The sequence below is a fragment of the Natator depressus genome, chromosome 20, assembly GCF_965152275.1.
Source record: "Natator depressus isolate rNatDep1 chromosome 20, rNatDep2.hap1, whole genome shotgun sequence".
Taxonomy (NCBI): domain Eukaryota; kingdom Metazoa; phylum Chordata; order Testudines; family Cheloniidae; genus Natator; species Natator depressus.
Window position 1 is genome coordinate 21,354,668 of NC_134253.1, and position 23,808 is coordinate 21,378,475.

General features: G+C 49.7%; 1 protein-coding gene across 1 annotated transcript; it reads right to left on the reverse strand.

The window, feature by feature from the left end:
* Window positions 1–285: 285 nt before the first annotated feature.
* LOC141975329 (adhesion G protein-coupled receptor E3-like) lies at window positions 286–19,103 on the reverse strand. The gene is made up of 14 exons (XM_074935616.1): window positions 19,033–19,103; window positions 18,590–18,679; window positions 17,869–18,052; window positions 16,773–16,889; window positions 16,635–16,637; window positions 15,672–15,871; window positions 14,274–14,444; window positions 8,026–8,220; window positions 7,076–7,311; window positions 6,292–6,358; window positions 4,035–4,126; window positions 1,804–1,972; window positions 1,590–1,694; window positions 286–291 (listed from the first exon to the last, which is right to left on the reverse strand). The coding sequence occupies exons 1-14, from the start codon at window positions 19,054–19,056 to the stop codon at window positions 286–288; spliced, it is 1,659 nt and encodes a 552-aa protein (XP_074791717.1). The 5' UTR covers window positions 19,057–19,103.
* Between the last annotated feature and the right edge of the window lie 4,705 nt (window positions 19,104–23,808).

Consider the following 23,808-nt stretch of genomic DNA (forward strand, 5'->3'; position numbering starts at 1 on the left):
GACAGTGCTGAAGCTGAAACTCGGTTACAGGCCAGGTCCTCAGCTGGTGTAAACTCGTGCATTTCCAAGGGTCCTTTCGGGCCTTGGGAAGCAGACAATAGCCATGAAGCAGTGTGCTTCAGCCATGCCCTCAGCAGCACCTCCACCCCACCAGTCATAACCCCTATGCCAGGGGCTGGGAGCAGGGCTAATGGAGAGATTTTATGCCCGCTCTACAGCAATCAGGAAGGACTCCTGCCCAGGAGGGCTAATCACAGGGCCATTTCTGCCCACTTTAAAGCCCCTTTACACCTTTAAGCCAGATTGGCATAAAGAGGCTTTAGAATTGGGCCTTAGGTTTCCAGGACAGGCAGAACCTGATAGCAAACCCTCAAACCAAAGAAGCAACCAAGGTCCATAAACAGGTTATTTTATTATTTACACATTACAGTGAAACAGCAGAGCTAGCTCACACACACAGCACGCAAGTGCTCTGCAAATCGCCTCCCACCCTCCAACTCCCCCACATGTTGTGCTTTCCCTAAGAAATAACTGCTCTCTGACCTGGGATCTGGCCCTTTAAATCTGGGAGACATGCAGCTAAAAGCCTAGGGTGGCCTTTGAATTCAGTAGGAGTTTTGGATTTGGATTAGAGAGAGGATTTTGTCCAATCCCGCTTCCCCTTCCAGGTTTTGTATGTAGTTGGGATGAAGAACGGCAACTGCCCCGCTGGCACAGCAAAGCCGGCTGTATGATAAACATCGTTGGTTGGAGAGATGATTGTTTTACAGAGATGAAGTGGAGGGCTCTCCGCAACTCACCTGCCAGCAAAACAAATAGACATTGAGTGCTAATCCCATGGGAAAACTCCAGTCAACTTCAATGGGATCAGGACTGGGTCCTCATTCAGGAATAGTGCAGAGTCTGCAAAATTCAGCCAGCCTCCACTGAAGTGACATCACGTGCAGGAAAATAACTAAACAAGTGAAGACAAAGCCCGCTCCCTTCCCCAACCCATGCACAGGTAAGCCATAAAGTAGCACTTAATAGAGGCTGCTCTAAATAAACCAGAAATGTGTACTTCCAGACAAAGGTTGTGGTGCCTCATGCTGGGACTGGAGTAGGGAGATTTTCCCAGGTATAAGTCTCCACTTTTCACTCCAGAAAAAGCTTCTGGATCCTTTCCCAGTAGAGGTAACGGAGCCAGAGGAAATTCCATCCAGTGCTAACTCTTCGTTGGCCTGGCCCATCTACACTGGGAAGATTTCCACCCAGGTTTTGGTTTGCAAACTTCCCCAATTGGATAATTACCTGAATTTGTATCCCAGCTCATTCCACAGCGAGTGATGCATGGAGCTTGCAAAGAAGCAAAGGGAAGGGAACGTGGAGGTGCGCAAGAAAAGAGGAGTTCTGTGCTGGGTTCTAGGAGACCTGGGATTCCCCCTTGATTTGGATGCAATTGAACCTCACTAAGACTCCCAATGCCGTTCTCAGATGGGTTAAAACAAGCATGTGTCACTCAGGGGACAAGGCATCTCAGCAGCTCTGACAGACCCAGATGGATGCGACTTTTGGATGCTGGTATTGGAACAGAATAGAGGATCTCTTACCACCTTGGTGTTGGTAGCGACAGTGGACACAGACGGACTAAATGTTTGAGTTGTGGGGCGGGGTTTTCTTGTGCCTTTCATCCATCTCCTGTACTCCTCTCTCACCTGGAGAATAAGGGACATGGTCACTACATCATGTAACTAATACCCTCAGACAGGCCACTGCTAGTCCCGTGAAGTCACTGGGTGGCTGATGACGCGCCATGGGCATTACCTGGCGATTGAGGAGACAGTGCACCAGGAAGATGAAGGCTCCCTGCAGGCTGTTGACAATGTTGAATAAATACGCCATGACCATTTTTGCTGAGCCGACTTGGAAGAGACCAAGACTCCATGTGCAGCCCAGAATGAATAGCTGGGCAATAGCTTTAAAAGTCAGTAGTCTGGATAAAGGCAGACGGAGAGATCCCGTTATAACGACCCTCTGGTGAGTGACTGAGTCAGGGGGCTGCGGGCAGTGTGGGGCGAAACAGCTGGCACCCACTTTACTGTGACTTAGGGGTACTGTCAAGATGAACACAACGGCAACTTACGCCTATGAATCCAAAATACAATATTGTGCCCAATCATCTCCCCCCCACACACGCACCTTAACCTGCCACAGGTGGCTCTTCCAAAGCAAATGGTTCAACCTCTCATTACGGTTTTGTTTTTAATCCCTTCACATCAGGCCCTGGCAATGTGACAATCAAGAGGGAACAGGATATTGGGCTCTCGGGAACCCATCTATGTTGATAGACAGATAGATAGACAGAGAGGTTGCTACAGAGCAACAGTAAGCCACACTTGCCTTCCTCCTCAATGGATGGCAATTTACCTCGACAGTATCCACAGCCACAGGGAAAAGAGATGAGTTTCCTCCCTAAGTAGCACATGGCCCAGCTCTCACTATCAGCACAGACTTGCATTTCTCCTTACACAGCACTACGCACGGGCAGTAACACCATGACTTTCTGAAGCCTCAACATTCTGAACTGGTTCCAAAATCTTTTTCCCCTCTCATGTCTCCACCCAGCACTCCCAGCTGGCGGCCCTGATCTTGTTTCTCCCTAACAAAAAGATTTCATAATGAGCTAATTGAAAGACAATTTGCATGCCACAATCTGAATGTGCCACAGGACTTACTGCAAGAGCCTCACTGATCTAGCAGTTTCTTCCGTACCAATACTTCCACTGACTTCAGCAGGCTTCGGAACAGACTGCAACTGTCATCTCAATATCCATCAAGGGACGAAGATGATACACTTCGCAGAAAAGTAATTCCCATGATGATCCTTTTCTGCCATAGACCTCTCCTCTCTCCTAACCTGACCCTTCCTTTGCCACCCTGGCTGTGGTGTGTCTAATTTAAGGTCCGATCCAGCATACCCTTACTCATGCAAATTGTCCTTATTTTGGAAGATGGTCCCATGGACAACTTTAGGACTCATGAGGAAGGGACTGCTGATGTGAGTTAGGGTTTATCAGCTCCTTGGACAGTGAGACTGTTACTCTCTCATCAAGCAGAAGGTCACCAAGATAACCTGGAAACCCTACAGTGGCATGTGCTCAGCTGTATTCTAGCAGCACTCTGTGGGGAATCCCACAGGAATTCCCATACAGGAGGCTCACTGGACCCTTCTAGTACAGGGGTGGGCAAACTACGGCCCGCGAGCCAGATCTGGCTCATCAGGGCTTTGGATCCGGCCTGCGAATTGTCAACCCTGTGGTGCCGTGGGCCCCGCACCACTCCCAGAAGCAGCCGGCACCACATCCCTGCAGCCCCTGGGGGAAGGGGAGAGGAGAGGGCTCCGCACGCTGCCCTCACCTACTGACACCGCTCCGCTACCCCTGCCCCCCGGCCCCCTGCAGCTCCCATTGGCCAGGAACAAGGAACCATGGCCAATGGGAGCTTTGGGGGAAGTACCCGCAGACGAGGGCAGCGCACGGTGCCCTCTGCCCCCTCCCCTCCAGGGGCCGCAGGGACTTGATGCAGGCCACTTCCGGGAGCGGTGCAGGGCCAGGGCAGGCAGGCAGGGAGCCTGCCTGAGCCCCGCTGCCACCGCGAAGCCACTCCTAGTAAGTGACGCCGGGCCGGAGCCTGTACCCCGAACCCCTCCTGTAACCCAAATCTCAACTCCCTTTCCTGAGCCCCCTCCCGAACTCCGGACCCCTCCCTGCACCCCTGCCCTGAGCCCTTTCCCCCACTCTGCACTCCCTCCTGCACCCCAACCCCCTGCCCTGAGCCCCATCGTACACCCCACACACCTCCTCCACCCCAACCCCTTGCCCTGAGCCCCTTCCTGCACACCAAACCCCCTCCCACACCCCGCACTCCCTCCCGCACCCCAAACCCCTGTCCCAGCCCTACTTTCATGGCCCTGCATGCAATTTCCCCACCTGGATGTGGCCCTCGAGCCAAAAAGTTTGCCCACCCCTGTTCTAGTAGATATAGTGCTGTCCTACCTGGTGTCTTTGAGAGTGGACACATCTTCATTAAGGGAGGAGAGTTTGTCTCTCAGGATCCAGAGGGTTACAATAAAAAACGTTAAATTTATCTGTGGAAACAGCATGAAATATTCCTTGTAAAACATGCTAGCCAAGGCCAGTCTCTCTGCCTGAGGCACAGAACAATCCTATGGGATCAGACTGCTGCAGACCAGTGACTGCTCCTCAAGGTGGGTCATATACCATTCGCTACCAGATCTTGGTCCCAGGCCATGCAGGGAACTGTTGGCATTGGCAGGGCTGCAATGCATCACATGTGATCATACAGCCAGAGGGCCACATTCTGCTCTTATCTGAATCTGGAGTGACTCCACTGATTCCAGTGGGGTCTACAGTTATTCCACATTTAGAGCTGTGTGATTTGGCCCAAAGCTTCTAGGTCCTGTCTATAGAGGATTCCCTTCAATTCTGAGACTGAAATTAATTCTTAACTCGCTGCCTGAGATGGGGAGGAATCTGCAAGGACATTTGCTACCTTTATCTCTTACAACACATGTTCCCTTCCTTCCCCAAACTCCCCACGCTGCAGCCACCTTCCCTTCCCCCATCACTTGGGTTATTTACCAGCCAGGCTGGACAAGGCACGGGACAAAACTATCCTCATTCCGGCAGAGGTCCCACTTGCTTCCATGGCAGCATTGCATGAGTAATGACATATTATAATTAATCATATTGTGGTAGCACCCAGAGGCTCCAACTGAGACGGCACTGGGTTCTGTACTCACACCTAGAAAGGGGCAGCCCCTGTCCTAGAGCATTTGTTTGCAAAATAACTAGGCAAGACCACAGGGACCGGCTTCCTCTGGGCCACTCAACCCCCCACCCCACCCCAAGCCCCGCCCCCACCCCACTCCTTCTCCAAGAGATGCTGGGGCGTCTATGGGAATGTTGGTGGGTTCGAACTTCCCCAGGTCACCGGCTAAAGTGACCCCGCTCAGTTCGGTCTCGAAGGGGGGAGAGATGTGACAAAGTGGGACTGTTCTTAATGTTTCCTCTGAATATTGTGGGGGTGCCTCAGTTTCCCCTATGCAGTTCTTAAGTATCTAGGTGGTGGGGTAAGGGTGTATGATCGTTGCAGAGCCCTAGAGGGCAGGTGTGTGCAGGGGTCTGGACACAGAGAATGGCCAACACCCTGTTTCCTGGCAACTGGTAGTCTGGGCCCTTCCCCCCTGCAAGGTGAGAGCTAAAGGGTTGAAGACAAAGAGATCAGGTGACCTCCTGGCCCGGGAAAGGGACAAAGCCCAGAGGAAGAGGGGCTGGAGAGAGATTGAGTTTGGGGCTGGCTGGGAACATGGAGTGAAGTGCAGACGTGGTTGTCTGGCTCACTGCCCCCCAAAATGGACCCAGCTGAGGGGTCCTGTTCTCTGCACCTACAAGCTCTGTTTAGACTATGTTCCTGTCGTCTAATAAACCTCTGTTTTACTGGCTGGCTGAGAGTCACGTCTGACTGCGAAGTTGGGGTGCAGGACCCTCTGGCTTCCCCAGGACCCCGCCTGGGCGGACTCGATGTGGGAAGCGCACGGAGGGGCAGAGGATGCTGAATGCTCCGAGGTCACACCCAGGAAGGTGGAAGCTGTGTGAGCTTTTTGTCCTGAAGACAGGCTGCTCACAGAAAGGAGACTTCCCCAGTGTCCTGACTGGATTCATGGGGAGCAGTTCCAGAGCATCGCCCGGGGACTCCGTGACACCTGCCTCTTCCCACCCCCACCCCACCTCTTCCCACCCAGTTCCGCCCCCTCCCCCACCACGCGTCCTGCACACCACAGAACAGCTGACTGCGGGAGGCGCTGGGATGGAGGGGGAGGAGTTGATCGGCATGGCCGCCGGCAGAGGGGAGCTGGCTGCCAGTGGGTGCTGAGCATCCGCTATTTATTTTCGGTGCCTATGAGCAAGACAGACAAAGGGTGGGAGGAGAAACAGAGGTACAGCGAGGGGAAGCTACTTCCCAAGTTAACACAGCAGGCCAGTGGCAGATTCAGGTCCCCTGACTCACAACCCAGTGCCCGACCCATTCGCCCGGACTGCCTCCATAGAACGTAGGCTATTCTGTTAGTGGGAAATCCTGCACTGGCCAAAGAGGGAGGAATGAAATGGGATCTTCTAGGACTCTTTCATCTTAAATTCTCTGGGAGACATTCCTCTCTTGGCTCCACGGGACTCCACAGGGTCGCAGAGGTGAGTGGAGAATGGAGCCCTGTGGTTCTGTGAGGTACACCAGGATTATGGCACAGACTGGTCCCAGGAAGCTCCAATGAAATCCTCTCTCCAGGCTGAGCCAGCAGCTACAGGCAGGGAGCAAGAAGGTGACCTTAATGGGATTACGACCCTTTTTCAGCACCGCAGGCAGAGAGAGGGTGTCACAGGGCAGCTGGCTCTCAAAAGCAAGATGGATCTCAGCCAGCCTGTGACATGGCCGACTCTCCTGCGGGCTGCAGGCTAACAGCTCTCCCCATCTACCTCAGCATTTCCTGCTTTCAGTCACCACTTCCTCTTCCACCTCCTCAAATGACCCTTTCTGGTGGATGGGCGCAGTATTGAGGGAGGGCCAGACATGCAGAGGATGTACATTGGCCTAGCTGCACTGAAGGAAGTGGAGCTACCCTGATTTACACCAGCTGAGGATCTAGCCTGGGGTGTCTAGACCCTGCCATGCCCTGTTTTAGTGGAGTCGCTCACTTGAGAGAGGGGATCCTCAGGGATTTGCCCACAGTAAGAAGGTGCGTTTGTTTCCTACCCACCAATGCCACAAACCCAGCCTGGGACCTGGAAGTCAAGCTGGGATCTTTCTGGCTTGTTCTTCCGCATCATCAGTGGGGCGAGGAGTGTAGATGTCTGACAGGTGGGCAACTCAACTACAGCGCTCAGGGCAGCTCATTGTCACAGTCAGCTCCCAGGCAGGGTGAGCAGGGAAATCTCGGTTCAAGTCAGACCTGGGGTGAGCCAGACAACCACATGGAAGCCAGATCCCAGCTCCCCTTCGGGATGGGCACTGCACTTACTGTTTGGAAGTTCCGTAGCCTCCAGGATTCACCGCTGCAGAAATAGCCACCACCAGGGCTGGGAATCCGTAGCCGAACGGGTACATGAATCTCTTCTTGAACCGGCTGGCGCTGGTGTAATTCACGACCTTCAGGTTCCGGACGGTGAGGAAGAGGTGCAGCCCCTCCAGGAACATCCAGGTGAAGCCGGCCAGGAAGAGGTAGTGTAGGAAGCCAGCAATGACAGCACACACCACCTGAGGACAGGAGGAGAGAGAGCTCTGGGACACTGCTTCTGGGAAGGGAAACACTGAATTTGGAGGTGGGGGGACTTCTGTGAGGATCATATAGGGCTCTTTATTAACACATCTCTCCAGTTACGGCTCTCTCCCAGAGAAAATACGTTCTTCAGTCTACGAGGCCTTGTCTAAGGGCAAGCTGGCTGGCCCTTTCAATCATTCAGAGTCCAGCCCGGTCCTGATCTCCACTCAGAAAAGATGGTTTCTGGGGGTTGCAGTTCCCAAATGAATCTTGGAAATTGTTGGATACTGTGAGGAATCCTAGGATAGGGAGCAGGGACATAAACAAGTTCCCGGTCCTCACAGTAGGGAGAGACCTGGAGGGTGTCGGTTCTCTTCTCTGTATCTGCTTCAAGATATAGGTGCCTTGCATCTGCCCATCAGTGTGGGGGCAGAGAGGACAGGCAGGGGAGTGTGACTCTGGAAATCGAGGTTCCTTTGTCTGATGAAGGATGGAGCCCACAAGGGAAAGAGAAGGACTGGTTTCACCCAGAGAGATTTCTTTTGGAGGGGAGTAAATAATTATTTCTGCGGGACTAAAGAGCATGGAATAAATGTTACCGTCCAGCTGAGGGTATAAAAAGGTGCTGGAGTGAGGGGAGCTTTAGAAATGCTGACAGAGGATCTGGACACAGCTCAATTTTAAACCAAGAATAAAAGTGGGTAACAGACCTGACTGCGGGTGCGGGTCACCGCGGTGAGGAAGAGCAGGTCGGCCAGGAAGAGGCAGAGGCAGAGCTGCAGGTGGAGGGAGGTGCTGACATTGCGGATGGAGCGGCAAAGGAGGAAGGTGAGGATGGCGAGGAGGAGGCACAGCAGGGAGAAGGTCAGTCCCACGTAGGTGACCACGGTCAGTGGATAACTCTCCTGTAACACAGCAAAGGGAGACTCACCAGTGAGCCCTGAGATGCTACATGGGAAATAAAGGGAAGTAAGGACACCCCGGGGAATTACAGACCAGTCAGCTTAACTTCCGTATCCGGAAAGATAATGGAGCAAATAATTAAGCAATCAAGTTACAAACACCTAGAAGATAATAAGGTGATAAATAACAGTCAGCATGGATTTGTCAAGAATAAATCGTGTCAAGCCAGCCTAATAGCTTTCTTTGACAGGGTAACAAGCCTTGTGGATGGTGGCGAAAAGGTAGATGTGGTATTTCTTGACTTTAGTAAGGGCTCGTCTACATTGGCAATGCTAAAGTGCTGCCATCGCGGCGCTTTACCGTGGCTTTTACGTAGAGACTGTCCAGTTTGACCAATGTACATGGCAGAGGGGCATTGCTGGCACATGATGGCATATATCACATTGGTGGATGTGCAGGTGAACGAGCCTCTGATAGTGTGGCTGATATTATTAGGCCCTGTGTTGGTGTCCCCTGAATAGATATGTGGGCACAGTTGGCAACGGGCTTTGTTGCAAGGATAGGTTCCTGGGTTAGTAGTTCTGTTGTGTGGTATGTGGTTGCTGGTGAGTATTTGCTTCAGGTTGGGGGGCTGTCTGTAGGCAAGGACTGGCCTGTCTCCCAGGATTTGTGAGAGTGCTGGGTCGTCCTTCAGGATGGTTGTAGATCCTTAATAATGCGTTGGAGGGGTTTTAGTTGGGGGCTGAAGGTGACGGCTAGTGGCGTTCTGTTATTTTCTTTGTTAGGCCTGTCCTGTAGTAGGTGACTTCTGGGAACTCTTCTGGCTCTATCAATCTGTTTCTTCACTTCCGCAGGTGGGTATTGTAGTTGTAAGAATGCTTGATAGAGATTGATAGAGCCAGAAGAGTTCCCAGAAGTTCACCTGCACATCCACCAATGTGATATATGCCATCATGTGCCAGCAATGCCCCTCTGCCATGTACATTGGTCAAACTGGACAGTCTCTACGTAAAAGAATAAATGGACACAAATCAGATGTTAAGAATTATAACATTCATAAACCAGTCGGAGAACACTTCAATCTCTCTGGTCACGCAATCACAGACATGAGGGTCGCTATCTTAAAGCAAAAAAACTTCAAATCCAGACTCCAGCGAGAAACTGCTGAATTGGAATTCATTTGCAAATTGGATACTATTAATTTGGGCTTGAATAGAGACTGGGAGTGGCTAAGTCATTATGCAAGGTAGCCTATCTCCCCTTGTTTTTTTCCTACAAACCCCCCCCAAGACGTTCTGGTTAAACTTGGATTATTGCTGTGCACATTGAAAGATGAGCTATTGCCAGCAGGAGAGTGAGTTTGTGTGTGTTGTTTTTGGAGGGGGGTGTGTGGGGGGGGGGTGAGAAAACCTGGATTAGTGCTGGAAATGACCCACCTTGATTATCATGCGCATTATAAAGAGAGGTTTCAAAGAGGGATGGGCTATTACCAGCAGGAGAGTGAGTTTGTATGTGTGTGGGGGGGGGGGGGGGGGAAGGGTGAGAAAACCTGGATTTGTGCTGGAAATGGCCCTACTTGATGATCACTTTAGATAAGCTATTACCAGCAGGAGAGTGGGGTGGGAGGAAGTTTTGTTTCATGGTCTCTGTGTGTATATAATGTCTTCTGCAGTTTCCACGATATGCTATGCATCCGATGAAGTGAGCTGTAGCTCACGAAAGCTCATGCTCAAATAAACTGGTTAGTCTCTAAGGTGCCACAAGTACTCCTTTTCTTTTTTCTTTTTACGAATACAGACTAACACGGCTGTTACTCTGAAACCAGTAAATATTATGGAATACATGATGCAGCTCTTCTCTGTTTTACATTTTCTTAATCAGTATTTCTACAATCGTTTTATTTTTTAAATGTACTCTTAAGCCTTCATAAAGTTATCATTCCAGATGAGTACATATTTAACTCACTGAAACAAAGACATTATTTTAAATTAATCAGTCACAGAGGTTTAGTGTGTTCATAACAATGTTCATTGCTTTTAGAGAAAGGGAAAACTAATTTACTTTGTGTGATCTCCATAACAACAGACACATTTATAAAATTTCACCAACTTTAAAAAATATGTTTCCAAAGATTTTAGGCATAACAAAGGATTTTATATCTTACTAAGGTACTGATTTCGCTGGATGGTTCTCTTAAAACTAGTTCATCGAATAGTCAGAAGTAAAGAAAGGGAAACTCGTTTGTCCAGCTATCTGGAAGAAAGGGGGTGTTGTCCCTTTAAGAGCTAGCCTCTCTTCAATGGGGGGTGGGGGAGAAAGGGATGGACAGAAAGACTTTGGAAGTAAGTTTTTTGTACTATAGTAATTAAAATTAAAATGTGTATTTTAGATAAGAGTGGTCGTTTGAAGGATTTATTTAAAAAACTAGATGTCTGATGATCCAAGATTTAAAGCTAAAGATGAATACTCAGATTGTGGATCTAAAAATCTATGCAAGGATTCTTCAGAGATGTGATTTTATGATCTTCAGCAATCTTGTAATGAAATATTTGTAAAGCAAATTTTAAACTAAGGTCCTGTAGACTAACATGTTCTGAGTAAATATTACAGTAATGCACAACTGTTTTTGTCAGTAAGTTCAGAAACTGACAGTATATACCTAGGGGTTGGCAAATGCCTGTTAAATGGCTTCATTACCACTTGAATGGCTCTTTAACAGTTTCAGTGTTGTGCTAATAGGTCTGGCAGACTGGAGGCTTTCACTTTTAAGTTACTAGATCCCCTCCAGAGTAGTCACCAGGCTGCAGCAGCTAGCCCTGTGAGCCTGCAGGAAGGGTCAGAACAGGGATAGGAAGAGGCAGAAGGGAGGACACTAAGCCCCAGCAGTGCCCCAAATTTTCAGGTACCCTACACAGCCACGTATGCAGCTACGTATGCCTAAGGACGGCCCTGAGTGGATCACAAGCTAAATATGAGTGAACAGTGTAACGCTGTTGCAAAAAAAGCAAACATCATTCTGGGATGTATTAGCAGGAGTATTGTAAGCAAGACATGAGAAGTAATTGTTCCACTCTATGCCGCGCTGATTAGGCCTCAACTGGAAAACTGTGTCCAGTTCTGGGCACCACCTTTCAGGAAAGATGTGGATAAATTGGAGAAAGTCCAGAGAACAGCAACAAAAATGATTAAAGGTCTAGAAAACGTGACCTATGCGTGAAGAGTGAAAACAATGGGTTTGTCCAGTCTGGAGAAGAGAAGCCTGAGAGGGGACATGATAACAGTTTTCAAATACATAAAAGTTTGTTACTAGGAGGAGAGAGAAAAATTGTTCTTAACCTCTGAGGATAGGACAAGAAGGGGAATGGGCTTAAATTGCAGCAAGGGCGGTTTAGGTTGGACATTAGGAAAAACTTCCTAACTGTCAGGGTGGTTAAGCACTGGAATAAAGTGCCTAGGGAGGTTGTGGAATCTCCATCATTATTTTTAAGAGCAGGTTGGACTAACAGCTGTCAGGGATGGTCTAGAAAATACTTAGTCCTGCCTTGAGTGCAGGGGACTGGACTAAATAACTTCTTGAGGTCCCTTCCACTTCTATGATTCTATGGAATATGGGTGACCGTTTATATGTATAACAATATTACAACATTTCAATTAATCTTACCAAATATGCCATGTAAGGTATCAGTCGAAAAGTTACGATTTGTAAGTATGATCATCTTGTTTATATGTATGTATCATCTTTGCATCGTGAGTTATAAATGTGTGATATGTCTGTGCTGTGTTTCTGGGTGACACCCCCAGACAGATTGGCATCAGCACTATCCAGTTTGTTTGATGGCCCATCAAGGGTAATCAGCTATACCTGTTGGGTCGCCCTCAAAGCTATATAAGTAGGATAGAATTATAATTATGTAGTAGTAGAAATAAAGATAGACAAAAGAGTATATAGGTATTGTAAAAACGTATGAACATCAGTTCCATGCCGTTGAATTTCACTCTGTAACAAATGCAAGGCCAAAGTGCTAATTATTTCAGGCCGGTACAGGACAAAGAGTCTGTGCTGGAAAGTGATAAGAACTTTGAGGAAACAAATGCTGTTCTTTAAAACAACACCCTGATGCTCTTCCCCCGCAGGGGCCCCTTGTCATGCCTATGTAAATCTTGGTATCCAAAGAGGGAAAAATAGATAGTGGGATAAAACTTGTTAAATGAATCAAGAGTCATAGATTGTGTTGTTAAGTAAAAGAATGAATGATGAGTGCATGGAATTGAGAGACTGAAGCAGGGAAATAATTGGTTAGTAAATGGTGCCAGCCTAATCCTAAGAATTTCAACCTTGATATCGATGGGCCGAAGAATATGCAAAGTGGAGATAACCGGGTGACCCCCGGAGGGCGAACCGGAATCCACCCAAAACGCATCAAGGAAGAGCAAGAAGACAACACCTAGCCATCATGGAGCCGTCATGGATGTACCACCTGCTGACTGAGCTGATTGATGGTCATCTCAGTTGTAAATTCAGCATGATGAAGCAACTTCCATAGCCTTGTATTGAACCAGAGACCTATAAAAATTGGGTCCAGGGACTGTGTTCTTTGAGTCTGGTTCTACAACCACCCTCCAGGAGCATTGGATGCGCATCTGACAACGACTCGGCTCCACTCTCGTGTCCAGGCCACCTGGCCAGTGACTTGGCAAGAGCAACATCTAGGCTGGTAACTATAACAACCTTTATGTAGAACCTGTATGTGAATGTCTGTGTGTGTGAACGGATCTATATAGAAATTGCATATAGGAATATTTTGTTGTATTTACAATAAACGTGGCAATTTGCCTTGTCCCTCTTACAAGATCCTGTTGGTATCATTTTTATTAGTGTAACATACCAGCGTCTCTCAAACGGGGGTCCACGAGGCCACTCCAGGGGGTCCGAAGACCCTGCTGACCAAGTCCTCCACCTCCCTCCCAGTGCCTTCTGCATGCCGTAGAACAGCTGTTCAGCAGCATGCAGGAGGCACTGGGAAGGAGGGGAAGGAATGGGCATGGGGGGCGCTCGGGGGAAGGGGCAGAAAGACACAGGGAAGAGGAGGAGCAGGGGTGGACGGGGGGTGGGAAGAGGTGGGGTGGGGCCTTAGGGGAATAGATGGAATGGGGGTGGGGACTGGGGCTGAGCAGGGGGTTGGGGGTCTGCGAAAAATTTTAAATCAAAATGGGGGTCCTCAGGTTCCTAAAGTTTGAGAATTGCTGAGCTCTAGAATGAACGCATTGAGAGAAGCCAGGGGCTATGCCCAAGAGTCAGCAGGACATGTAGGGACATGCCTATGAACAGGGGACTCCAAGTACCTTTCCATGCCCATGTGCTGTGATCTTCTCTTTGGGACAGAGGAAGTACAAGCCACATGGAAAAGGATAGAAAAAGGCAGCTGCATCACCTCCATTTTGTCCTCAATCCTGCTTCTCACCTCTGGAGTAACTTCTCGACAAACTGAAGCTTTGAACAGAGGTCTGATAGACCCATCTAAGCTTTGGATGTGTTCCAGAGGGACTTTACAAGCCAGCAAACTCACCATCGCTGCTAAGAACCTGATATATGGACCTTGAAGTCATATGTATCGGATTGCTTTGATCATTTAACAACTCTCTTCTCTTTCTTTTCTTTTCATTTATAACAAAAACCTTTAGTTTTAGATACTAAAGGATTGACTGGCAGCATGGAATGCAATAAACGGAGTTGTGTGATTTCTTTTTTTCAGCTTCTCAATAACCAGTGTTGGGGATCTGGAGCACAGATTGTGACTGGTTGGTGATTCTAACTCCAGTGTTAACCAGCAGTTTTGGGGAAATCTGCTCTCCTTTTTGCAGCCTTCCGTGACCTTGGCATTTTCAGTGTGGGCTATTCTAGGCACCTCAGATCAAAACCCCACCCATCCTGTATAGCCACAGATTATACCCTGAGGTTCCTACTCAGTGGTCATTCAGACAAAATTCCCACTGATTTTGTCCAAGTAAGGAGCTCAGAGTCCAGCCCTTTGATCTGAGTCTGACACTGAGATACCTCCACTCCGGTGTGACCCATCAGGAGTGCGAAGCTGGAGAGATGGTCACAGCTGCAGATGGTGTGAGTGCTGTTCGTCTGGAGACTTTTGCAGCCATCCTCAGCCCAGGTGCCTTTCCCAGGGATGAATTTCCAGTGAACGCAGCGAGCCTCTTCCTCCTCTTTCTTTGCCTGGAAACCAAAACACCCCATCATCATCCTCACTGGGTCATGGGGAGAATACTGTTTCTTTTGTCACACGTTTCTAATAGACAATAATAAACCTGAAATCATCAACGGCTTCATGACTCTCATTGTGCTGCACGTAACAGCCATTTGGGACTTCCCTTGGCAGTGGAAATACAAGCGAGATCCTCCAGCTCCAATAGCACAAGTCCCTGACCCCAGACCTAAAGTGATAATTCCCTTAACGCTGGGCACTGTTGGGTCTATGACACACAATTGTGAAGTTTGATTTGAGCCGTTAAAAGGCATTCACACACCCACCCACAAATACCCACATGCACTCTAGCAAGTTCATTACTTTGTCAAAGACGGCACCATCTCATGCCGTTTCCCTGAACTCTTCTATGTATAGGGCAGAGGTCCCCAAACTGTGGGGTGCGCCCCCCTTTGGAGGGACATGACAGGTCCTGGGTCAGCCCCCATGGGGGGCAGAGAGGGAGCACCACCCAGCCCCTCCCCACCCTGAGCTCTGCTCTGGTCCCACCAGTAGTCGCATCCCTGACTTCCAGCCCCATGTCTGGCACTGTCCCCAGCTTCAGCATGGCTCCATCCCAGCCCCAGCCTCTTGCAGCTCCATTCCCGGCCCAAGCTGGGGGAAGGGGCGGGGCTGGGAGTGGAGCCGCACCTCGCCATGGACTCAGCTGCTGGCCCCCACCGCAGCCTGGCTCCTGCTCCATTCCTGCTCCCAGCCTCAGCTCCCGGCCACGGCTCTGGCCCTGCTTCCAGACCCAGACCCACCACCAGCTGCAGTCCCAGCCTTGGCCCCCTTACCCCTGTCTGTGTCCTTTCCTCCTGCCCCGAGCCATGGCCCTGCTCCTGGCCCTGGCTCAGGGGGAGAGCTGTGAATGGGGTCGGGGGGGTGCGACCCTCAAAACTTTGGGGACCACTGCTATAGGGAATTGCCTTCCATTTATTCCTGCTCTGAGGGGTGAGCCAGGCACAATTGTTATTCCTGAGCATTTTACATGATTAATCATAACCCAATCAGGCCTGGTGTGAAAGCTATGTAATGTCCTCCCCAGCGTCAGGACTGAAGAAGCTCCCTCTCTTTCTCAGATAACTGTTTCTCAGTCCAGAAAGGCAGCAGAACTCAAATGCCCTGCAGGAGACGCACCTTTCAAGTGACCAGCTGGAGTCCCGGGCACACAGCAAAGTAAAAGGATCTACACTCACCTGTCTATGGCGCAGGGTGAAATTCACAGGTTTGGAGAGGTTCATGGGCCTCCCATCTCCGATAGCCCCACTCACCACCCTGGAATTCAGGTGAAAATTCCTCATTTTCTCATCAGCCATTAGATCTCCCTCATCAAGTAATGTCGTGCTAATGATGGAGTCCAGGGTGGAGTAAGAAATAAAAGCAACAGCCCAAGGATCTGAAAACATGAAATGATGCCTCATCATAGAGACAGGGACACTGAGACAAAGAAAGAGCAAGCCAGGTGCCAAAGGTCACAGAGAGTCTGGGGCAGAGCTGGGAAAAGAACCCAGGAGTTCTGGCTAGTATTTTGAGCTTTAACTACTAGACTATGTTGCCTCCTCCCTCTTCTTCCACAGAAGCACTTCTGTGTTGGAAACATCTGGCGTGCACGATGGGAGTGTGATTCCTAAAGTGCACTAACGTACATTAAAGCACACTAGGGAACCTTTAGTGCGCACTAGTAGGGTCTATATGGACCAATTAATGCACAGTTAGTTAGTGCTCTAAAGAAATCGTACCCCCATACTGCACGTTATCCAGCTCGGTACACATCCCTAGGTGAAAGGCACTGAGGTGAAGCCACAGTTTTTCTTGGTTAGGACAGGCAGAGGGGTTGGTTAGTGAGGAGCTTTCCCTGGGGCTAAAGAATTAAGAACCAGTCCCAGTTACGTCATACAGGCCTGAAAATTGGAGTAAAATTGGTCAATATTATCCTGGTTCCAATCCAGGAAGTCACACACGTCAACCTGGGGCCTAGCTGGGCTCATCATCAGGACGTCATGTGTTGGGCCAACGGATCTCTGATCTTTCCATTCTCTGGACCAGTTCATATGCCCATCAAAGCTTCTCTCTCCTCCCTACCTCACATGGGTTGGTTTTCATGCTGCGGGACAGCCAGGAATGAGGGGCTCTGCAGAGCTCAATGGCCTGAGAAACACTGGCTCAGCCAACAAGGTCCACACTAGTGTCAGGATAACAAAGGCAAGCAAGCCCGCGTGGGGCGAGAGGAAGGGGAGAACTAGGGCTGGGGTTTGGTGTCTAAAGGGGTGAGTGCCTGGGAAGCACCAGGATGGTACCTTCTGTGGCTGCTCTGGCGACGGCATTGCAGTGAACGTCCATTGTCTCCTCCTGACCTCTCAGCCTGAAGACCTCATCACCGCAACTTGCAGCTTGGACGAAGAGCGTCTCGATAGCTGGGGAGGGAAATGGCAACACCTCTTGCTGCAAGGGCAAGGCAGGTTTGGAGCTCCACTATCTCTGAATCCCACCACCCCTCCCCCTTCCTCCTCACCTCCATCTCTCTGTGTTTCCCTGAGCCCCTCTGGCTGACCTTCTGTGATCCATCATGCCTGCGCCCCCATGAAGATGCCACTGTGCCAAGAGGCAGAAGGCAACTTCTCCCTGCTGCCTCACCTCTGCGCTTTAGCGGGGAAGCAGCAAGAAGGGGTATTGCTGGGGCAGGCAGTGAAAGGAGGAAGTAATGGCAGCTGCCTGTGGCGACAGGAGATTGGCATTGCTTTTAAACCCCTCTCAGGCAGCTGCCATTGCTGCAAAGCCCCAGGGCTGGGTTTATGGGTGGCGGGTAGCATAGGCCGGGGAAGGCTGTGCCTCCCCAAACAGCCTGGCATGGCCCCACCCATGCTTTGCCCCCAGGCTCCCTCCTGCCTGCTTCCAGTTCCCTTCCGACTCTTCCATGGCTGAGAGGCTGGGGCAGGCAGGCTGGGGCAGGCATGTGCTCACAAGGCCCAGGGCTGGAGGCGCTGGGGCTGGGGCCATGCCACATCACGCTGTCTGCCCATCTGCCCGGCGCTGGACTTGGGGATGCTCCGGCTGCCCAGCACTCTAGGGCTGGGGATGCTCTGGCTGCACTACCCATCTGACGCTCCGGGTCTGGGGTAGCGCGGGGTGCGAGGCGGGTTTTCTCTGGGCTCTAGTGGAAGACGGGGGATGGAAGAGGAGGGGATGGGCCTTGGGCAGAGAGGGAGGGACCTGGGGCTAGTTTCTCTCAATGGTTAACCTTTCTCAGTGGCTCATTCACCTGCCGCCCAGGGCTGGGTTTTAAACCCTGAGAGAGGGGCAGTGAGGCTGCAGTGGTGTTCTGCACTGAAAAGTGTATAACCCCCTATCTCACAGCTGCCACGAGGCGATGTGGGAGCCTCTCATCCTCCTCACCCATAAACTCTGTTGTCACATTCTGGGTCTTCTTCTCCGGAGACCGCAAAGCAACTGTCAGTGCAGCCAATTCCACACTCTGTAGGAGGAAGGTCACGGCGGAGGCCACCTCCCACTTGCTCTTGCTCCCACCAGCACTGAGGATGGAGCTATTCAGCAAGGAACCAAAGGGGCGAGCAACTTCCTGGGATATTGGGAAAGGAAACACCCTGAGAAGGACGGAGGATTTCAGTGGTTCATGAGCCACATTCTTCAGACTCCCAGGGAAACAATGACCCTCTTAGGGACATACGGGTTCATAGTGACCTTCCCACTCAGAGGGACTGCAGCATTCTCCAAGAGGGAGCCCTTTACTGAGCGAGTGAGACTACTGAGGCTTGCTCAGGACTTCACAGTAACCTGAAGCCAGGGCACGTCTAACACTGTGTGTCATTCGCTCCTCATCCCTGGTCCCTTCAGTGTAGGTGCCAGAGAACATTACAACCAATCAGCAGACATCTCGGTTCTCTCTGTATTGCCCCCGGAAGCAATTTGGATCCTCTGAGGACCAGAGGGGACAGAACCCAGATCCCCTGCCACTTCAGCTAGAGATCATGCACATGCGCACACACACCCCTTTTCTGAAGAGCAGCTACAATTTCCCCCAAAGTGAGATGGCTATACCAATGCTCAGGGCATTTGGCCATAGAGCGCCCACACATATAGGGGCAGAACTTCTAACCTCCAGCGATGTTGCTCTGTCCTCTGCACACATGGTCTCCAAATTCACTAAGGTTGAATTCATGAAGGAGCAAAATTCACTGGTGTTGCCCTGCAGAACAATCAGAGGAAATGGGTTATTTCTACAAGCATGGAAAGGCCACCCAAAATTAAGGTAAATGGTTCCTCATCGTGATCTTGCATTGACCTATGGTTGGCTGGCTGTCCCACTACAATGTCCAGAGATTAAGACATGTTAAGGCTAAGTGTGCTGAAGCCCACAGACATGCTGATATTTCACATAGTATTGAAGGTTGAGTTTTTAAAAGCACTTTGTGTTGGACTGATTCTGCTCCCACTGAAGTCAGTGGTAAACCTTGGATAAGCAGAGAATCCTCAGACTCAAAGTTTTCTGTGTACTCTTTGTGAAAACCCTCAAAGCCCAAATAAACCGCTTACACGTACCTGCTGAAAGATATCTTTGCACATCTTCAACAGCTCTTTTGTCTGTTGGGTCTCAGTCTGGCATTTAAAGGTAACATCTGGCAACAGAAAGAGAGGCACGGACAATTACATCAAGTCAACATCTGCAGGGCTAAGGTTTTCAAAAGTGTCTCGTGATTTGAGACATCTTAAAAGGGCCCTGACTTTCAAAAGTGCTGAGCACACACCCTTTTAGGTCTCAGGTTAGGCAACCAAAATCACAAGGCGATTTTGAAAATCTTGGCCAAAGTGACACACCTAAGACCACACTCACACGGACTCTATGACGGAGCTGGAAATGGAAGCTTGATCAATTGAGTCCCAGCCTAACATTTTAGCCACAAGGGCCATCCTTTCTTCCTTCCAGAATACAAAGTTGATGATCTCCTGAAACCCAGCAGGTGTTTTCTCCCTTTAACTCCATTGATCCCTTAAGCCCTGTCTGACAACTTTCAACTGAGTTTATAATCAGTTAGCAATACATTCAGCCCTAAAAGCCCGGTGTGTGTCCACACGTCACCTGGTTAATACTCACTTAAGCTTTGTCTGTGTGTCTTAGAGATCAGTGTGTCTTATGTGTCCTCTGGGGCTGCTCCACCAAAGGTCTGGTTCTGCTTAAGCTCCTAGCTATGGGAGTTCGCCCCTTAGCTCAACCAGGAGTGGGTCATGGAGTTACAAAGTCCTGGGTTTGATCCTTGGAGATTACCAAGGTGACAGTTGTTACATCAATACTCAAGAAGTTTCCCTTCCTAAGAACTGTTCTAACCCTGCTCTTGTACTTCTAAAAGGCCTGTGTCTCATCAAGGTATGTCTACACTAGAAATGCTAAAGTGGTGCAGCTGCAGCTGTGTTACTGTAGTGTAGACACTGACGATGGTGATGGAAGGGTTCTTCCATTGCTGTAGTAAATCCGCCTCTCAGAGGTGGTAGCTAGGACAAGAGAAGAAGTCTTCTGTTGACCTTGTGTTGCCTACCCTGAGGCTTAGGCTGCCTTATGATTGACTGAAGTTTTAGGTGTTGAGCAGGCCTCAGTTACACTAAAAGCCTTACGTTGCTCTGGCCTGGAAAAGGCGGTTCAAGTGGCTGGAAAAGGCTCCTAAGAATGTTCCCTGTGGAGGGACCCTCCACAGCGAGTGTGGACCTGGTATAAGGGCCTTTACATGATCTTGGCTTCATCTGCAAGGCAGATCAAGGATGTGGTCAGAACGTACCATGCTACAGCTACTTTCTGGTTCTCAGGGGCCATGGGAAGCGGAGGGTAAATTACAGCAACCTGCATGGTCCCAGAATGCACAGAGCACAAAGGTGGCTCAAAGCGACCTGTTCCTCCACCATTGCTGTTCCCTGGTGCAAGCACAGGAGTGGCATAAGTAAGAATCAGGCACAAAATTCCCTTGGGTGCCCAGAGGGCATCACAACCAAGTGTGGGAGGAAAAGTGCAACGGTCCTTAAACCAATTCAGACCAGCTGGCGAGCAGCTGCCTAACTGCATGAGCTGGGCGGACACTAGTTGAGTGCAGCTAGCAACACAGGTACAATCTTAGGCCTGGACTACGCCTGAAACTTAGGTAGATCTAGCCATGTCACTCAGCGGTGTGAAAAATTCACACCCTGAGAGACGAAGTTAAGGCGTCCAAAGCCCAGTGTCGACACCACTAGGTTGACAAAAGAATTCTTCCGTCAACCCAGATTCCAGCTCTCGGCGGGGTGGATTAACGACAGTGAGAGAAAAACCCCTTCCATCGCTGGACCAAGTGCCGACACGACAGTGCTTCCGAGGCCCAGCTGCAGCGCCGTACCTGCCGTGTACCTTCTGTAGTATGGACACAGCCTGAGTAACTGTGGCTAGCGGTGGCCGAGGGTGGCAGGCTGGGCCAAATTCTCAGCGGGCGTAACTCAATGGAGCCCCATCAAAATCAACAGACTTTACACCAGGCCCATGGTTGCCTCCCCGGTTGTGACACTGTTTTCTTTGCAGCATGCACAGAAACTGTGGGAAAATAGATTTAAAACCCAGGCTACTCACTCTTCCTGCAGGAACCCGGAATCCCATAGCTGTCCATGGCAGCAGTGCCAACACTCAGGAGTGCGAATGGAGAGCTGGCATGTTCCACGGCATGGGATCTCATGGCTCGTCCAAGCGTATGCATGCCCCAAACGAACTCAGTGCCAGGGACTGGGTTCCACTCCACAGCCCTTAGAGGCTGATTGTCTAAGATGATGGCGCGAGTCTCCGATGTATTGGCCACCATCAAGGCAAAGTTCTCGAAGCCCTCCTGCTCGTTTATAGAATACATCAGGCAGTAACTGGCAACATCTGGAACATTCATGAGGAAGGCGTGGGAGGAATTAGGGATAGCTGCGCCCAGGCCGTAGAACACCACCTGGATGCTCACGTTAGCAGAGATGTAGACTGGGATTGAGGGCTTGACAGGAAGTTGGAGTACATTGCCTCCTGTTAGAGTAACATTCTCTTGCTGTTCCCCTCGTTGATACAACACAGTTGTGCTCTGGGAAGCAGTGATATAGACTATGTCATCTACTTTCGGCCAGGGTAAGGGCGGAATGATGTATGTTGTACCCCAGCTGCAGACTGGTAGGAGTTGCTCAAAGAGGTGGTTGCATTTTGTGCTATTACAAAAACACACCTGGCCAACCAAGACGGCCACTGGCTTTTCTGAGACAATCCTGGTGCCAGACAGATCTTCTATCCCTTGTAACTGGATGACTTGGAAACTGAAGGGCTTAAAATTCAGTTTGCTGCCAGTGGAGTGGACCTGTGTTAGGTAATGTAACTTGCCTTTCACATGGACCTCCACGGAGTTGGGCTCCTTGTACGTTATAATAGAGAACTCTGGGTAACTATCCAAGGGTTCCATAGAAGGAGTCACTACATAGTGTTCATTTCCCAAGCTGGAGACAGGATATAGCACAGTGGTCTCAGGGCTCACATGTTTGTTGCTGACAGACACTACCGAGATATCTTTGTCAGCCTTGACTAGGACCACCTTGGAGACCACGTCACTGCCCTTAACTCCCACTGACTCTGGTAGACTGACCCACACCATCTCTCCCTGATTTACCATAGTCTTATTCTCAAACCGTGCCCCGTGAAACAGGTAATTGGGGATGGAAACAGACACTGAAGTGAAGGCAAAGTAGCCAGTAATTTGCACTTCAAATTGACTCGAGTTCCCACAGTCCTCCATGTAGGAGGTGATGAATTCTCTTCCCAGAGTCTCAGTCTGACATGTGCCTGCAAGGAAAAATAGCAGTAAAACATTGGAGGTAGAGAGAGACACTGTCAAGAGGTGGATAGAATCATAGAATCATAGAATCATAGAATATCAGGTTTGGAAGGGACCTCAGGAGGTCATCTAGTCCAACCCCCTGCTCAAAGCAGGACCAATCCCCAATTAAATCATCCCAGCCAGGGCTTTGTCAAGCCTGACCTTAAAAACTTCTAAGGAAGGAGATTCTACCACCTCCCTAGGTAACGCATTCCAGTGTTTCACCACCCTCCTAGTGAAAAAGTTTTTCCTAATATCCAACCTAAACCTCCCGCACTGCAACTTGAGACCATTACTCCTTGTCCTGTCCTCTTCTACCACTGAGAATAGTCTAGAACCATCATCTCTGGAACCACCTCTCAGGTAGTTGAAAGCAGCTATCAAATCCCCCCTCATTCTTCTCTTCTGCAGACTAAACAATCCCAGTTCCCTCAGCCTCTCCTCAAAAGTCATGTGTTCCAGACCCCTAATCATTTTTGTTGCCCTTCGCTGGACTCTTTCCAATTTATCCACATCCTTCTTGTAGTGTGGGGCCCAAAACTGGACACAGTACTCCAGATGAGGCCTCACCAATGTCGAATAGAGGGGAACAATCACGTCCCTCGATCTGCTCGCTATGCCCCTACTTATACATCCCAAAATGCCACTGGCCTTCTTGGCAACAAGGGCACACTGCTGACTCATATCCATCTTCTCGTCCACTGTCACCCCTAGGTCTTTTTCTGCAGAACTGCTGCCGAGCCCTTCGGTCCCTAGTCTATAGCTGTCCATTGGGTTCTTCCGTCCTAAGTGCAGGACCCTGCACTTATCCTTCTTGAACCTCATCAGATTTCTTTTGGCCCAATCCTCCAATTTGTCTAGGTCCCTCTGTATCTTATCCCTGCATGCATCCCTCTGTATCCTATCCTAGAGTAAAAGGGACTGGATCAACTTTGTTCAGGCCAAATTTAAGACCCAGTAAAAAGGAACGGAGCTTGAAAATCTTAATGCAGCTAGAAATTTTTCCCATTATATTTTTAATCTAAATGAAAATATTTTTTATTAATAGTACACATTATTTTAAATAATGAACAAGGACAACTTAGACAGCTTAGAACCCAACAAAGACTTTGGAACCAAACATGACTTCGGGGAATGTTCCAGTCTGGACCAGAACTCCATGATTGTCCCTGATCTCTACTAGTTTAGAACCAGAATCCTGGATCCAAACACTCATGGAAACACAGAAAAACGTCAGATCCAGGTGCACACTTAATGATTTGGACTCAGCTCTAAGAATAATTGTTTCCCCTTCCCTAGCACCTCCTGTCTAAGCTCCAAACACTTTACAGACAGACATTCAATAATTCTCAGTCCCACCAGGAGATGGGTCAATATTACTGTCCCCATTGCACTGAGCGGAAAACTAAGGGACAGAGAGGATTAGGAGCTTGCTCAGAGTAACCCCACAAATCAGCAGTAGAACTAA

Bases quoted from the DNA above. Each gene is read 5' to 3' on its own strand.
- LOC141975329 (XM_074935616.1), bottom strand. From the start codon at position 19,056: ATGTGCAAAGATATCTTTCAGCAG. The intron at 1,973-4,034 runs GTAGGACAGCAC...GCCTTTATCCAG, and splicing joins TCCACTCTCAAAGACACCAG to ACTACTGACTTTTAAAGCTA. The intron at 1,695-1,803 runs GTAATGCCCATG...CTTATTCTCCAG, and splicing joins ACTGTCTCCTCAATCGCCAG to GTGAGAGAGGAGTACAGGAG.